The 17,474-nt window shown below is 37.0% G+C and overlaps 1 protein-coding gene across 14 annotated transcripts in view; it reads left to right on the top strand.

Moving 5' to 3' along the window:
* Nucleotides 1-17,474, top strand: part of TTC3 (tetratricopeptide repeat domain 3) — a 110,080-nt gene that overhangs the window by 15,643 nt on the left and 76,963 nt on the right. For 10 of the 14 annotated variants that reach the window (XM_045517787.2, XM_045517789.2, XM_074356101.1 and 7 more), the window contains 5 exons: nt 566-686; nt 2,612-2,697; nt 3,696-3,790; nt 4,924-4,986; nt 16,139-16,193. In XM_045517787.2, the coding sequence (XP_045373743.1) occupies nt 566-686; nt 2,612-2,697; nt 3,696-3,790; nt 4,924-4,986; nt 16,139-16,193 (420 nt within the window). Of the gene's footprint in view, nt 1-565; nt 687-2,611; nt 2,698-3,695; nt 3,791-4,923; nt 4,987-6,394; nt 6,611-6,658; nt 7,813-7,846; nt 11,074-16,138; nt 16,194-17,474 lie in introns of those variants that run through there. The other 4 variants (XM_045517796.2, XM_045517795.2, XM_045517794.2 and 1 more) reach the window with 4 other exon arrangements.

Below are 17,474 nucleotides of genomic sequence, written 5' to 3'. Positions count from 1 at the left end.
AAGCATGAATAACATTTTTGTGAGCTCTTGACCCTTCATGAAGTTCTTTGCACTGAGTGCTCACTTACCCAGCCATGCCCTCCTCTTTTTGTCTATATCCTTATTCTCCTTGCTACAGACTATTTAAAATACAGTCTCTTCGTGAACCTTAATCTATACCTTTAATCTTGCAGTAAGGATGGAGGTTGTAGTTTAGATGAGATCTGAGACTCCTCATTTATCTAGTGTTATTACATTCTCCTGCTACCCAGGGTAGCCTCTGACCAGGTTTGTAGACCTCACCTTCCAGGTCTGTAATCATTGCAACAGCATCCTGAGCTTTGAGGGTGGTCTGAGGTTACCTGAAGATGAAACATATGTGAGTCTGTGGTGTCTGTTATCTTGTGTGTTGGAGTCTAGCTATTCTAGGTTGCATGCTAGAGTAATGAAAATGTGAGGTTTGTACAAGTTTTGTATTAAGAATCTGAAATACTATATATGTATATATAAAAGATACGTTTATAGTGCCACATGTAAACTTATAGTTACTACCAAAATCACATTCTTCATCCTCTTTTTGAAACAGAAAATCTTAGCAATGGAAGAAGCTTTGAATTGGGTGAAATACACAGGCGATGTAACAATTCTACCTAAATTAGGAGCAGTTGACAATTGTTGGCCTATGTTAAGTATTTTCTTTACTGAATGTAAGTATAAATGCTTTAAATTGTTACCTGACTCAGTTTTATAAAGGTATTAGTTTGGAAAATAGAATATGTAGCTATGTGATTTCTTACTTATCTTAGGATTTAAAAAAATATTTTTCTCTGAGTAAGAGAAAAGCCTGAATAAAAGAACTTTAACCTTGTAGTTAATTTTATTCTGTATTTTCTGTCTTAATTATTTCTGTGATGTTACACTTTTAAAAAAATCTTACCAAATGGATGTCATACGTATACCCAAAGAAAGAGTCCGCAACTTGGACTCATGTATTTTCATTCAGAGGAGAAGTAAGAAACTGAGTTAAGATTACGATTTTCATCTCTCTGATGAATCTTTAATTCTCATTTATGATGAAACTGCCTTACGTGTTTTCCTACTTTCTGAAATGTTTTTCTCTAAAGCATTTGAATGTTAGCAGTGTTTTTTTTATAGTAGTTACTGGAATCTTGAAACAGGAAGTATTGGCTCTTTAGTTGATGATGACTGATAATTTCCCATTTCCACTGAGAAGAGGGCACATTTTATATTCTTCACCTAAGTGTTAGTAACTAAGTTTAAACATCAAGACAGGTTTTTCTGATGTTTGTTAGACGCTGGGCTGTCTTACACGGGTAAAGGTGGTTCTCTTCCTGGTTTTGGAGGTTTTTAATTATAGGCTATGTTTTATGGTGGGAGCAGAGGATCAGTATCATGTATTGCGCACCCACGTGGGCTCATTTCTGACTCTGTTCTCTCTTCTTTATATAAGCCCTGCAAAGTAGCTGCTGTGAAAGTAGTCCTGCAAAGTAGCTCCTATTTTAGAAATGAGCTAAGTAAAACTTTGAGAGGTTAGGTGACGTTTCTTTAGTAAGCAGTAGAACCTAGATGTGAAGTAGGTCTTTCTGATCTCAAAGTCCAGGTTTTTGTTCTATAATCTTATTCTGTCGCTTTAGTACTAGTTTACTTTATTTGGTGATCTTCCGAAACCCTTTCTTCAATCTTAAGTTTTAGGGACTACTTTTGCCTTGGAAATGAATATATTTGGCTAGAGGCACAACTATAGTTTGGTTGCAGTAAAGTTATTATTTACCACTTAAAAAAACCTTTTTTATAGAACAGCTTAAAATAAAAAAATGAGGTCTGGTAAATTTTCAGCATAAATTTTGGTTATTACCTATTGCAGTTTAATAAAGTTTATTAAATTTTTATGAGACTAGTGTTTCAAATAACATCTCATTTTAACATTCATGAGAGCCAAAATGTTGCAGTAGTTATTTTAAATTCTTCATTTGTTATATTAAATACATTTTAGAAAGTAGTTTCCCAGGTTTTTGTTTTCACACATTTTATTGTTTGTTTAAAATTTAATTAATTTATTATTGTATTATTTAATTATTTTATTTTGGCAGAGGGTGGGTAATTAGGTTTATTTATTTTTAGAGAAGGTACTGGGAATTGAACCCAGGACCTCATACATGCTAAGCATGTACTCTACCACTTGAGCAATACCCTCCCCTCTGTTTTCACACATTTTAATTGAACTCTGTGCTAGATACACCCTAGGTGTTCAATAATTGTTGAATTGACTTGAGTAGTTATGAGGCCTATTTGGAATGTGTTGTGACAGAGCATTGGTAACTACAATTAGAACTAGAGTAATAATAAACAAGTGGGATTTTTTGATGCTAGAAATAAAACAGATTAGATTCATAGCAAGCAATGAATTTAACGTTTTCTGAAACATTTTATCAGTTGTTTATTTAAAAATATATTATTGATGCATGTAGAGTACAAGAAACATATTATTTAGAAAGTATATCATGAACTTTACAGACTCACCTATCTAACCTAAGAATTAGAATATTAACAATACCAACTTGTTTTTTTTTAAACAAATGTTTTCTCACTCTCTCCTAAAAATAAAATTTAGATAAGTATCACATAACTAAAGTTGTAACAGAAAACTGCAATTTGCTTGAAGAATTTAAAACCCAAAATTGTGCAGAGTGTGTAGAGGTAAGAATAAATATTTACTTGTAAGTATATTTTTAAGATTTACTTTTTAGAACTTTGATTAAAAGCGAATTTCAGTAAACACTGGTGTATGACAATCCACAAAGAGCTACTGTAAAATTCAGTAACATTTTGAGGGAAGTTTTTAATAAATATTGATTGAAAATTTTTTTTGGAAGAGGAAACCAGTATCTTGATCAGAATTTTCTGATGTTATGCATTTTAAAGAGTTAGTTGAAATTTCTTTTAAAATTAAAAGACTTCATTAGTTGAGGGAATATGATTTTCTTTGGGAACAACTTTATTGACATGCAATTCACATGTCATACAATTTATTCATAGGAATTATGATTTTAACTAAATTTTTAAGAGATGTAGGAAGATATTTAAAAGTCTATCTAATTCTTTGGCTAAAGCCATTGATATAATCCAGTTTATTTTAGTTTATTTTGAAAATTTGAATGTTTAAAGTGACAAGTTTCAGTTAAATCTGTAGCATCTTTGATTTTATTCTTGCTAACTTTGCCACCTCATTTTGGGGGCAGTTAATGTAACCACCATTGCCTATATGTTACTGATTTATATATATATATTTTTAAGCACTCAGGTTTATTGAATAATACCACATTTTCTAATCTAAATTTAAAATTCTATCTTGTATCTATTTTTTTCCCTGCCATATGCAAGCATAATAAGATATATTTAAAAGTGGGCCTGCCAAATATTGTTCACAAGGGGACAGATTGTTAGTAGTATTCATAACGTGATGGTTTTGCTTACTTTTTAATATTCTTTTAACAAAGAATTGAGTCATCAGAAACAGGTTTCCTTAAATAAATTGTACCAAAATATTGGGTATTGAATTCTCATTTTCCACATAAATAATCCCCCAGGTTATTTCTGATCTCTAAGATAGAAACCCAGAACCATTTTTTGTAGGTATTGGGGTTCCTGATTGTATGCAGTTAATTGATGGGTCTTCTTTTACCTTGGTTTCTCAGCAAGGAGAACTAATGAAAATGAAAGGAAATGAAGAGTTTTCCAAAGAAAGATTTGATATAGCTATTATCTATTACACCAGAGCCATTGAATGTAGGTAAGAGCAAAACAGAACAATGAGACCCTTTCTATGTGGCATCGCAAATTGGAGTGCTAGTCAGTAGAAAGAAACGCAAGATGAGGAATTGGAGAGTATCTTCAACTTGCTATGCAGAGTACATTTTCTCACCCTCAGGTATTAGAAACATGAGAGATGGCCTGAGTGCATGAACTTAATCAAGCAGTATGACTCTGGCAAGTCAGGCAAAGTTGTGAGTTTTGTTCTGTTCTGCCCCACTTTTCTCCCCCAGATTTTAAGTAGAGTTCTCTGTTCTTTCTTTTTCTTGTTTTGCCTTCAAATAATTCCTTCCAAATTATTAACTTATCAAAAAGGGTTAGTTACTAATCTTTGAGATGTCAACCATTCAGAGATTTTTGCTGTCTGAGAGGGAGCTTTTAAAGGATAATAGTTGAAATTATTGAGAGAATGTATGTGTTCTTTCTGTCTCATTCTCTGTTTGCTCAGCTACTAGAGTTTTGTAGCTTTCCTGCAAGTGTGCCTCACACTTGGCTCTTACTGACCTCTTAGCTGGGCCACCTCATATTGTAGCAGCCTTAGGAAGGTGCATTTTAGACAGCTGCCTTTTTTCCTGCCTTACTCATGTCCATGAGGAATGAGTGAATCTGGGTAGCACACCACATCTGAAAGGCTACTGCTCTGTTTTTCTGAGGAAGAGGTAGAGGAGAGGGAAATAAGTTTCACCATGCATGAAACTTTAGAGAAAACTAAAAAGGACAGAACTTGAAATGAAGCTTTTAAGTTACTGTTGGAATTTACAGACTTTGAGTTCTTTGTCGAGGTGGTACAGTCATGACTTAAATACTTGTAGTTTGCTAGCTTTTTAATGTCTCATTTGATCCTCATAATAGCCCTGTGAGCTTGGCAGAAAAAGTAGAACTCTTTAATCCTCATTTTGAATACAGGGACATTTAAGTTGATGTAAACAAGTTACTCAGGTAGAAAGTGAAGGAACCAGGATTTAGCCAGTTAAGACTCCAAATCTTAACATTCTTTCTGCTCTGCCACATGGATGTAAAATTTTTGAAAAATTTCCCATGCCTTATGTTTTCTGTGGTATGTTTGTTTTGTACGTAATGTGCTTTACTGACAAAACATTATTTCTTTTAAAGACCTGAAAATCACCTTCTTTATGGTAACCGAGCTCTTTGTTTTCTGCGCACTGGACAGTTTAGGTAAGTTGGTTAGATAGCCTAATTACTGAACTATTAGACTAAGTGCCTGTTTTTGAGAAATATTTCTGTTTTGCAATTATGCAAGAAAATCCTTCAGTAGCTCTTTGGCAGGAATTAATGGCTAACAGAGAGATCTGTAGGCTTTATATATAATAACAACAGTGACAGAAATAGCTGTTCTGATTGAGTGGATAATATGTGATTTATATTATTTTAAGCACTTCACATAGATTATTTAATTCTCACAACACATTTAATAGGTGGATAATGTTAATCTCCACATTGACATTTAGACAAGCTTATATACTATTAGTAATTAGTAATTGTAAATTGGTTTCTATTCTGCCCCATTTTTTTCAAGCTATGATGTAGTGATGCCAAGATTTGAATACAGATGTTATCTGGTGATGATGACAAAGTCTGTGTTTATAACACCTATTACTACTTCTTTTGCTCTATTAATCTTTATAGTTCTGGAAGAATTTTTGCTGTATTTGTTTTCTCTATTTACCTTGGTATGAAAAAATTAAGTAAATGTTCTTAAGTGAAAGAAAGGAAATTTAATGGTTGAACTTTGGGAGTGAAATTGTAATTAATTCTTAGTTCCTCATGTTGAACTGAGCTTTTGTTTATTAGTTGGAAAAGATTGTTGACACTGTACCATGATTTTACTGTCTCTCTCTCAGTTTAAAATTTTTAGGACTTCAGTATTAAGCATTAATATTGAGCAGTGAAGACTGTTACAAAACTCTTTCCTAACTTATTGTAAGAAGGGTTTAGAGTTGCTTCAAGAAATTATCCACTCAGTAGAATGATATTAAAAAAACAAACTGAAAAACCAAGTTAGAGCCTGGGATTCTCAGAATAAAGCTCCATAGGCATAAGGTCCTGCTTAATTATTAGTTATAATTCATATTTGTGTCTGACCTTTCTGTTGCCCAAAATAAAAAGAAAACCTGACAAGTTACATAATTCTCACCATCCATGAAGAAAAAGGGACACCAGTTGCTCAGGTGAAACACTTTTCCTGGTGTTTAGTTCTGGAAGAAATTTCTCATATGGGTTACAAGCAATATGAACTGAGTGATGGAGTAGGGAAGAACCTGAGCACACTCCTGTTCAGAGCAAAAAACTCCCTGGGAGTGCACTTTTGGGTTTCACAGATGATTTCCTGTGTGTGTGTTTTCTCATGGAAGCAGAGAGTCTGATACCCGTTGTTTTTCACTGAAAGCACTTATGTTGGGATGTGGGAGGGTGGGAGTGGGGAATGTAGTATATTCCAAGTATGTAGCTTTCAAAAATAACATTTATGTTTTTCTTTTATTATAAACAGAACACTTTCTCATGGTAGAAAATTTGGAAAATACAAGAGTTTAAAAAGAAGAAAATAAAAATCACCACTAATCCAACCACCTTGGAGAATACCGCTGTATTAACGATATGCAGCTTTTAGGTGGCTTAAGCCGTGGATAAACCGAGGCTATCTAGTCTAGAGGAATGGATGGGCTTGACACAGTCTTCCATCAATCCACTGTCCTCAACTGGTTCTCACAAGAAATGAGCTGCAAATGTCTTAGGTTATTGCCTCTGGCTAGGTCCAGAATTGCAGATATCCTGTTTGAAGGTGAATCTGTATGATTTCAAGATGAATAGTTTGGCAACTTGGCTAGCCTCTTGTGAAAATGGAGGTGCTTGTCTGAAACTTGATTGGGCAGAAGGTCAGCCCCTCTGCATAGGGGGACGCCGAGAGCTGAGAGGCAAACCAGGGTGTTTCTGCCCTCTTTCGTGAGTGTTCAATGCTAGACACTCAAGCAGGATCCTCCTAAAACTCCGCTGTAAAGGAGGTACATCAAAGTAGAAATACAGAAGCCAGGGCCTGATGAGGTGGAGGTCAATAGCAGGGTTGTGCGTCCAGCCTTGTACCTCCTTCCTGACCGTCTAGCTCTGTGGTTCAATACCACTGAAGTTTTCTCTGGAGGCAGGTCAGCAGCACTTCCTTCTTAGGCAGTCACCAGTATGTATTGGATGCTTATTTAATGTCAGAAGCATTATACCACATTGGCTTTGTTGGTATTTCCCACCTCGTTCATTGTTGATATGACTTGCTCAGTAATGTAGGGATAATGTTTTCTGAATATGCAGTACATATAGCTCCTGATCAGGTGAACAGACGATGTGACTTCAGAAAAGAACACGTGACCAGTGATTCAGTCGTGCATTGACCCACGAGGACCCAGGCCATTTAGCTGAGTTACCAAGGTTGAGATGTTTTCAAGCTCTCACATCCAGGGTTGGTAGACCTGTCATGGGGATTTGGCTGAGCAGCTGTGGGAACATCTGGGGATAAAGCATCCAAGCTCCCTGGCTCTCTTCTGAGCCGTTTATATGTGTTAACTCATAAAACTCACAACCCTGTGAGGTAGATGCTGCTGTCTCTTTATAGATGAGGAAACTGAGGCCTGCAGAGGTCAAGTAGAGTGTCCTCCGACACTAGGTAGGTGTTATGGAGCCAAAATTTGAACCCAGGCAGCCTGGATGCAGAGTCTCTACTGTTAATCACCACAGAAATGTGATGACAGAATCAAAGGGCAATGTGAAAATGGAAAAAAAAATTAAAAATGGTCTAAATAGTAAATAAACACAGTTATCCTTAACAGGACATGCAGATTAAAAATCATGAGGCACTCTTTGGTACCCATCAGATTGGCAAAAATTTAAAAACCTCATAATACCGAGTGTTTGAGAGGATGTGGAACAAAGGAAACTTTCATACTCGGCTGGAGAAGTGTAAATTGGTGCGAGCACTTTGGAGAGCAATGTGGCAAGGTGAAGATGTGCGTACTCTGCAGCCCACTTCTGGGCTCTCCAAGAAGATATGTACAAGCCTTCATTATAGTGTTGTTTGTAAGAGTAAAGAAATGAAAGAACCTAAAAGTCCATCAGTAGGGGAATGGATAAAATGAATTATGGTATATTCATACAATGGAATTCTGTGCAGCAGCTAAAATGAATGCAATGTTGAGTGAAAAAGCAAGTTGCAGAATGATTTGTACGGTACAATGCCATTTACATGATGTTTAAAAATGTAAACTGAAATGCCTATTCATAATTAATACATAGTGTGTATTAAAAATGTTTTTAAGGTGCATGGGCCTAACACCAGGGGAGTGACTGTCTCTGGGGAGGGAAGGAGGGAAAAAGATTGGAGATGGGGAAGATGGTTTACAGTGGATGTCAACTGTAACAAACCTCTGCAGAAAGATCTGAAGTAAATATGGCAAAATGTTAAGATCTTGCTAAGCTGGTATATGGGTGTTGATTATGTTAATGTTATTCTCTGTATTTTTATGTATACTTGAAATATTTGATAAAAGGAACAAAATGTAATTAAAAATGCATATAAGATGAAAAAAAAAGCAGTAAACATCAAGGATAAAGTAAGTAAAAAAGAGTCTTGAAAGGAGAGGGATATAAGTTTTTTACGACCAATGGCTGGGAGCCTGAGGTGAGGGTTGTGTGGGGAAAATGCTTTATTTAGAAATGGTCAAAGTCATGGTGGTGGTTTTAATGCCAAATAGTCACACAGTTTGTTAATCTGACCACCTTTGGGTGGATCTAGGTGAGGCCAAGAGCCAATCAGAACCCTTACCGTTCTCTAGAGGTGTGGAGTCCCAGGTCTGCAGATGCCACACTGGGAAATACGCGAAATGGGGTTGGAGTGTGGGAGGGGTGGGTGGAAGTTGGCTCCCTCCTGCCCCATCTTCTCCCTACTGAATCCTTCAAGCTGAGGAATGTGTGCGGTATATGCCAGAATACCTGGCTTGGACGAGATGTCCTTTTTATTCTGGTCTTCCAGAAGTTTACTTTTCAAAAACAATTTGGTAGTTAGAGGGCATATTAGGGTGATAATTTTTTTTTGAAGTAATTAGAAATTTTCAGATTAGAGGAGAATTTAGAAAAAGCAATCAGTTATATCTATAGCTTCTGTAGGAATACTAATTATGCAGTGTATATGATTAGGCTTATGTTTAATTCATTCTTGTGGGACTTACATGTGGAAATTTGATTTCTTTGACAGGTGGGATGAACTGTAATGGGAAATGTAATTGGAGAAGGGGAAAGCTTAGCCTTGGATTTTTTTTTTTTAATTTACTTTGGAAAATTGTGCAATTTTGAAACTTGGTATTTACTTTGACCTTTTGGTATTTAACTGTTTACCCATTATATGATATTTCCTTCTATTAGATCCCAACTTGTGATTAATAGGTGGATTGACTTACTGACCTGTGTGTGTGTTTCTGAATTTCTCTGAGGCCCAAGGTGTAAATCAAATCAATTGTATGTTTCTGTGAGAATTTCAAAAATCTGAAGTGTGTGTGGAGAGCTTTAGTGTGAGCGTGTTGGTGAATTACTCCTCAGTCTGCTCTCTGTCGTATTACGGTCTCATTTTTGCTTACAAGCTACTGAATTTGCTTTTAAAGAAAAGTTATTTTTTCAGTCTTCTTTGGGGTGCACCTTCTTTTTAAAAAGCTGTAACAAAGCACATCATGAAAAATTAAGAGTACAAACGGATAAACTGAAAACTTGCCCAGCTCATGTCCCTGCCCTAACTTTCTTCAGATCCTTATGTTTCCATAATATTTTATGCCTATACTAGCACATACGTTGAACCAAGTGAGGTTGCCGTATTTATAACTCAGAGTAAGGCAGTTTTGTTTCGTTCAGTGTAATGTATATTTCTTTTTTTTTTAAACATGGGTAGGAGCATATTACATATACTGTTGTACATGTTGCTCCTTTTAATGTTTAAATCGTGCAGTTGTTGTATCAGTGTATATGAAGATCTACCCTAGTTCTTACTCATGGCTACACAGTCTTTTACTCAATGGATTAGTTTGTATTAGAACATAGATTGTTTCCAGCTTAGAAAACCATACACAACTTTGTAATATCCTTTTCCTTACATTCTACACTCAGATGCAAGTGTATATGTGGGATAAATTTCTGATAAATTTATTTTACTTGGGTAAAAGAGTGTATGTAATTTCAATTCCAGACACTGACTTTTAATTTAAAATGTATATGTTTATTAAGTCAATGGTTAATTGTCACTGCATATTTGACAGTAACTGACCATTATATCTGAATCCTGCTTTTGTTGCTTCGTTGTAAGTTCTAGAAACTTGGGAAGTAGTATTGTTCTTTCTTTGTTGGTTTGGTCAGGCCCTGAAAGTGATGATTTACAATAGGTGAAAAAATGGTAACTCTTGTGGCTTTCAAAGTTCTTACATACTTACATGTTGTGGTTTGAGAGAGTCAATTAATAGCATCTCCTTCCCCTCACAAGTCCAGAATCAGTTAAGAGATGGAAGCAAAAGACAGGCAAATGGTGATCCAATCTTGTCTCCAATAGTAATACAGTTGTTGAACAGGGTCTTAAGTCTGATAGCCACGTGATGTGTTGTGTTAATTCTCCCATGGTCTCCCATGGTAAACGTTAAGCTTGAGGAAAGGGAATCTGGTGTTATGTTGGTGTTTAAGATAAGTTCCCAAAGAGTAAGAAAAAGAAAGAGGCTAAGCCACATAGGATTAGTGCCTCTCCCCCACCATTAGATAAATTGTTACTGTTCCCTTGGGGATAAGTTAGTAAAGGTTGTGGAGAGTGGAGGGAGAGCTCAAGAGTGCCAAATCTAGCAAAGGGGAAAGTAAGTGTTCTTTCCTAACGTGTTTTAGGGCAAAAGGGTATATATATCTGTATATGACTGGAGAAAGAAATACACTTTCCCAAGTAGCATATAGTGAGTTGGAGCATTTAGGCTGGAACTGTGTTTCTGACCCTCTGTTCAGTATGCTCACGACTATGTCACATAGTCTTTAAAGGTAAATAACCATTTGTGTCTCTTGGGTTTTCCTATTTTCATAGGTTCATTGTGCAGGGTATTGCTGCTGCTAAATATTCCTGCTATTCAGAGTGTTTAAACCCTGGACCACAGTGATTTGAATGAGCAATAACACCATGTAATTTACTACGCCCACTTTGCTTTAGCTTCCAGAAGAATGTGATCAAATGCTAGTAAATGTGAAAATGTTCGTATTAACATTAATATACATTTATATATTAAATGTGTTTATGATATATGTGATTATATCAATGCAGTATAGTATGTTTATATTATAGGTATCATAGTATTTTATATTATAACATTTAACATTGATTTAACAAATATTGGAGTTCTGTTTATAGATATGTCAGAAATGAGCAAAAACAGACAGAGCCCCTGTGTTCCAGACAGTGGGCCAGCAGTGTGAAGGCCTGTGGTGAAAAGGGGCGTGTTGCGTTAGTGGAATTAATGGTGTGCCTGAATCCAGAGAAAGAAGAGGAGAGGTGGTCAGGGACTTGACCAAGGAGGGTCTGGTAGGCTGCACTGAGGCTATTGGCCTTCAAGAGCATCAAGAGGAGAGTAAAGGATTTTAAACTGAGGGGAGATAGATTAATATCTTAAAAAGAGCATTCTAGTTGCAGTGAGGAGAATGGATTTGGAGGGGATATGGCATGAATGTGGGTTAGGAGGCTGTTGCAGTATTCTCGTCCAGAGGTGATGGTGGCTTGGAGCAGGGTAACGGCTGTAGAATGGAGAAGTGGAAAGATTTGAGATACTGTGGAGGTAAAATTGATAGAAATTGTTTATGGTTTGGTGTTGGGGATCTAGGCAGAAGGCAGTGTTTGGAACTGTTCTGAGGTTTGTGTCTTCAGCAGCTATATGGATTATAGGCCCACTCCCACACAGTGGGGTCACTGGAAGAGAAAGTTGTAGGAAGGAGAGCTTGACTTCACTCTTGGATGTACTGAGTTGAAGTGTTCTTGAGGGATCTAAATTGGAATGTTGTGTAGGTAGTGAGTTTTGTGGATCTGGGACTCAGAGGAAAAGTTTGGGTAGGAGACGCCCATTTGGATTAGTTAACCTAGGTAATTTGAAGTTGTAGTTGTGGGTAAGCTTGGGGAGCTGATTCTCAGCTATTACTGCACATTGGAATCATTTGAGTTTTGAAGAATTTCCGCCCCTCCAAGATTTGATTTCATTAATTGGGCATTGGGCTTTTACAAGTGCCCCCAGATAGTACTAATGTGCAGCCATGGTTGAGACCCACTCGTCTAGAGAGAGCATGGGTTGAATTAGAAGAGGAACCAGTACTGAGCTTTGGGAGACGAACGGCGGCCAGTAAGAGAAGGGTGAACCCGCACGGGAGGCTGTTAAGAGATGGTAAGACAGATAGGAGGAGAACTAAGTATGGGATCGCGGAAGCAGGTGAAAGAGGGGCCAGCTGTGCCTCGTGCTGAGAAGCCGCCTGCAGTTTGGTTTTAGTAAGACGGACATCTTTTAGTTACCGTAGGGAGAGCTTTCAGTGCTAAGCTTAAACAGTTACTGGGTAGGAGTGGATTGAGAAATGTGGGTGCGGAAATGGAGACAGCTAGCATAAGTAGCTGTTGAAGATATTTGGGGAGAGAGGCGATGAGGAGCAGAAGAGGTTTGCCATTGTATTAAGACATTTTTGGCTGCAAATAACAGAAATCTCTGATTCAACTGGTTTAAATGGTGAAGAAAACTTAAACTTACCCAAGAGTTCCAGAAGAAAGTGATTCTAGGGTTGTATGTTTAGTGGCACAGCAATTTCATCAAAAACCTAGGGTTTTTTCCCAGCCCCACTGTGTGACTTGGACTTCAGGCTGTCCCTTTAGGATGGCAGGATGGCTACTGTAATTCAGATACCGAGCTGGATATTACAGTCTCCAGCAGAAGGATGACTCTTGGAAACTTCAAAAAAAATTTAATATAGATACTGAGAAGTGTACATTTCATAAGTGTATAGGTTGAATTTTCAGTAACCAGACAAACATAACCAGCACCCAGATCACAACCCCAGTACCCCAGAAGTTCCCCTTGTTCATCCTTCTAGTCATTACCGGCTTCCTCTCCCAGGAAAACTGCTATCCTGACTTCTAATACCATAGGTTAGTTTTGCCTGTTTTTGTGCAATATAAACGGAATCATGTAATATGTGCTCTTTTATGTCTGGTTTTCAGCATTGTGTTTGAGATCCATATTGTTGCATGTAGTTGTAAAGTGTTCATCTATTGCATGAATATACCATATTTTATCCATTCTATTGTTGATGGGCATTTGGGTAGTTTCTAGTACTTGACTTTTATAGATAGTGTCATTGTGAACATATGTCTTCATTTCTGTTAAGTATATAATCAAGGAGTGGAGTTGATGGGACAGGAAGGTGTGCTTATATTTAGCTATAGTACATAATTTCCAACGTAGTTGTACCATTTTACACTCCTTCCAACAGCATATGAGAGTTTTGATTCCATGTCCTCACTAACACTTATTATTTTGTGTCATTTCATTTAGACATTCTGGTGGGTGTGTAGTGATACGATGCTGTGATTTTAATTTGCATTTCCTTAAGTTGATTAAGAATGTTTAAGTTGAACATTTTTCATATGCTTATTGACCACTCAGTCTCCTTTGTGAAGTGCCTTTTTGAATCTTTTGCAATTTTTTTCTTTTGAGTTGAATGTCTTATTCATTGGCAGGTTTTTTTGTTTGTTTTGTTTTGTTTTTTAATTCTGGATATGAGTTGTTGGTCAAGTGTATGTATTACAAATATCTTTTCACACTCTGTGGCTTGCCTTTTTTACTGTTTTCACAAATGGAAGGTAGTAATTTTAATATAGTATAGTTTATCAATTTTTTTCCTTTATGGTAAGCATTTTATGTGTTCTGATTACAGTGTTTGCTTGTTCTACAAAATGTTCTTGTTTCTTCTAAAAGCTTGATTTTTTAAAAATATTTCTTTGTCTTTTTTTTTCCATTGAAGTATATAGTTGGTTGCAGTGTGTCAGTCTCTGGTGTACAGCACAGTGTCCTAGTCATGCATATACATACATATATTCATTTTCACATTCTAAAAGCTTGACTGTTTACCTTTGATATTTAAATTTATAGTCCATCTGGAGTTGACTTTTGTATTTAGAATGAGGTAGGGTTCAAGGTTGATATGAATGTCCAGTTGACTCAGCCCCTCTTTTTAAGAGTATGTTTGCTCCGTGCACTACAGTGTCACCATTGTGATATAGATGAGGTGATTACATATAAGGATCTGTTCCTGATTTATATACCCTATTCTGTTCATCAGGTCTTCTATCTTCAGATAGCTTTTTTTTTTTTTAATGTATAATTTTAGTAGGTATCGCTATCTGGTAATATAAATTTCCTTGTTTTGTTCTTTGTAATTTCTTTTTAAGAAAAGAGTGATGAGTCCCCTTAGGTCACACGACTACCCCTAAACCAGGCAATGAAGGAGAATGGGATTGCCATGATTGGCTTAAATTAATTAGAAATTAACTCTAAATCTTGTGGTAGTGAGGTAGACCCTCAAAACAAAAGTCAAGTAATCAGGTAGAGGAGGGGATAGCTACTGGGGTAGATTACCCCCAATATTAGCTTAGGGTTTAAGACATTTTTATTTATTTGTTAAAGATGAGAGAAATCTGAGCATATTAAAATTTGATAGGAAGTTGGACAACGGTGTGAATGTACTTAATGCTCCTGAACTTTACATTTGAAATGGTTCAAATGGTAAATTGTACATTGTGTATATTTTACTACAATAAAAAAAATTGATGGGGCAGGTTCTTGAGAAGGAATGGCTAAATTTACACATGAGAGAGAGGATACTTGATACTGTAAAGAAGGACAGTTATATGGCACAAGTGGAGAAATTGGCCATGTAAGGAAGAATAGGACACCTTTATTGTAAAATTTTGTAAAGGAGAAAAGGTAGGGCCAAATGTGAGTTGGTCTTTATGTTTGGTGGTAGGAAATTGAGAGAGTTCTCTTTGATGTCTCCAGTTTACTCATTGAAGTAAGAGGTCATCTGCTGAAGGAAAAAGCAGGGGTTGGAAGTTTGAGGAAAGGACCTAAGATGTGAAATGATCACTTTACAAAGTTAGAGAATGGTTTGATCTAGAATGATTGCTTAACAATGTTGAAAGCCTCTTTGGGTTGTTGGAATCATGAGTAAATAGTGCTACCAGTATGCTCTGCTGTGTAATTTCCTCCAGCAGTACTTGGCTCTCTAGATGTAGTTATGGAGAAAGCAGAAAGTAGGAGTGATCCAGCCTTGGGTTTTGCCATACAGCAAAATGTAAACACAAGGACAATGAAGTATAAAGAATTAGTATACATGTGAATATGAAACGATGAACTGGCGAATCTTAAGCTAAATCAATCAGGAAGTAGAAAAAAAGAGAAAGTGGGTAAGTCAGTGAGTTGGCCACCCTGAGGAGATAGCAGGAATAGAAACAAGTAAGATAGAAGGAGCTAGGTTATAGGGGAGGGAGCGAGATGCCTGAAATAGTCATCTGGGGGTTTGAACAGTTTTGAGTGGTGAGAAAGTTCCCAGGGAGGGCAGTGGTGGGCGGCTGAGCTGGGGTAAAGCAGGAGGTCACTGAATGTAAGGAAGCCAGGAAACTGTGAGACTAGGAGTTAGGTTTTAGTACTTGCCAGTTTACGAAGACTGTGCTTTGGCATAGTATCTGAAAACAGGCAGAACTGAATTATTATCCTCATTTTACAGGTGAGAAAGTGGGCCTAGAGAGGTCAGTCACTTCCTAACAGCCCCAGTGACAGTCAGTGACTGAATTGGACTTAATCTCTGAATCATGTCCTAAATTTGTGCTCTGTCCACTATGGCTTAGCTGATGTGTTGTATGAAAGATCTGGGGGTTTTATTTTTGGAGATCAGAAGCTTGCTGACGTGCAAAAATAGAACCCAAAAAACTGTTCAAATAATAGCAAGAAGTTAGGCATAAGTAACATGGTTAGTTGTGTGCAGGAAATACTCCAGAAGTATTAAATGTAGTTATTCCTGGGTAGTTGTGATTGTGACTCTGGGTGACTTTTCCCCTTTGTTTTACCTTTATGTATTTTCCAAATTTCCTATAATGGACAGATATTACACGGATTAAAAAATTGAAAACTAGATTATATATGGAAAATTAAAGTATAAATATATATATGCAGTATATGATGCCTTTATTTTTAAAAGTTTGAATATTTTATTTCTTTTTTCTTTTTTAAAGAAATGCACTTGGTGATGGAAAGAGAGCTATTATTCTGAAGAACAATTGGACAAAGGTAGGTTTCTTTTATGTTTTACATTGGGCAAATAGTGCCAGACAACTTTGTAAAAAATCTGTTTGCAAGATGTAAATTCTCTAAAAGTGCTGGATAAAATTATGCAGAGCTCAGGAATGTGGCAGGGGAATCTTCAGTTCCATAGTCAGAAAGGAGATGTAGCTAGCACGGCAGTAAGAGGCTGCGTGTGTCTGAGGAGGTCGAGTAGCCCATAGGAATCTTGGGGCCCCTTAGTGAGTGAGATGCCGGCATCTGCACGTTCTGGGTGGATTACAGACCTCGCTGTGAAAGATGAGACTTAAACCTTAGACGGAACCATAGGAGACTATCTTCATAATCTTGAGGTGGGAAAGAATTTCTTAAATAACACAATGCACAAATCAGTGGGGGGAAGGGGGGAAACTGATACATTTGACTGTATCAAACTTAAAAATTTCTTTGTGTCAAGACACCATGAATAAAGTCATAGTCTGGGAGGAGATAATTTGTCATATGTATAATGTTTGTAAACTAATAGGGTCGTATTCAGAACATGCAAAGAACTAAAATAAATAAGGAACCCAGTAAATCCAATAAAATAAAAGCATTTCAGAGATGAGGAAACCTGAATGGGTAATAGAAATAAACTGTATTTCCCTTCCTAGTAATTAAAATTGTAAAGAGCTAGAAACCAAGAGAGCCCAATAGGAACCCTCCAAACAGAGCCACATGGACACCCACAGTGAAAAGAAAACTGTGATATTGTCTGAGTCCTTCAGGTTGGCAGAAGTTAAAGAGACCAGTAGTCCTGATTACTGGTGAGTTCGTGTGCTAACAGGAACTTTCAGTAAACCAGTCACGGTTGAGTTGGTGGTGGCCAGCTTCGAGAGCACTCTGATGTGTATCTGCCGTAACTGATTCTAAGGGTGTGTGCCCCACAGACATTCTTGCATTTGTGCACATGGTGAGAGGTGCAAGGTTGGCCACTGCAGCACTGTTTTAATGGCACAGAACTGCAAATACCTCAGTATCCATTAATAAAGTAGTGGATGAATGTGGTATTTTCACATGATCAAGTTGATACTGTGAGCTGTCTGATTGGTCTCCTGTCTTGAAAATCCGTTGTTTCTCCAACCTCATTCCTGCTCTCTTTCCGTCCACTCGGTGTTGGCCCACTGGCCTCCTCACTGTTCCTTAAACATGCCAGGCCCACTCCCAGTTTGTCCTTGCTCTCATTAGAATGTCTTTCCCCAGAGCATGAGCTTCTCCCTTATTTCCTTTCATTATTCACTGAAATTTCTT

This window comes from Camelus bactrianus, chromosome 1 (genome assembly GCF_048773025.1).
Source record: "Camelus bactrianus isolate YW-2024 breed Bactrian camel chromosome 1, ASM4877302v1, whole genome shotgun sequence".
Lineage (NCBI taxonomy): Eukaryota > Metazoa > Chordata > Mammalia > Artiodactyla > Camelidae > Camelus > Camelus bactrianus.
The sequence above is the reverse complement of the archived record's forward strand: the minus strand, read 5'-3'. Positions and strand labels throughout refer to the sequence as shown.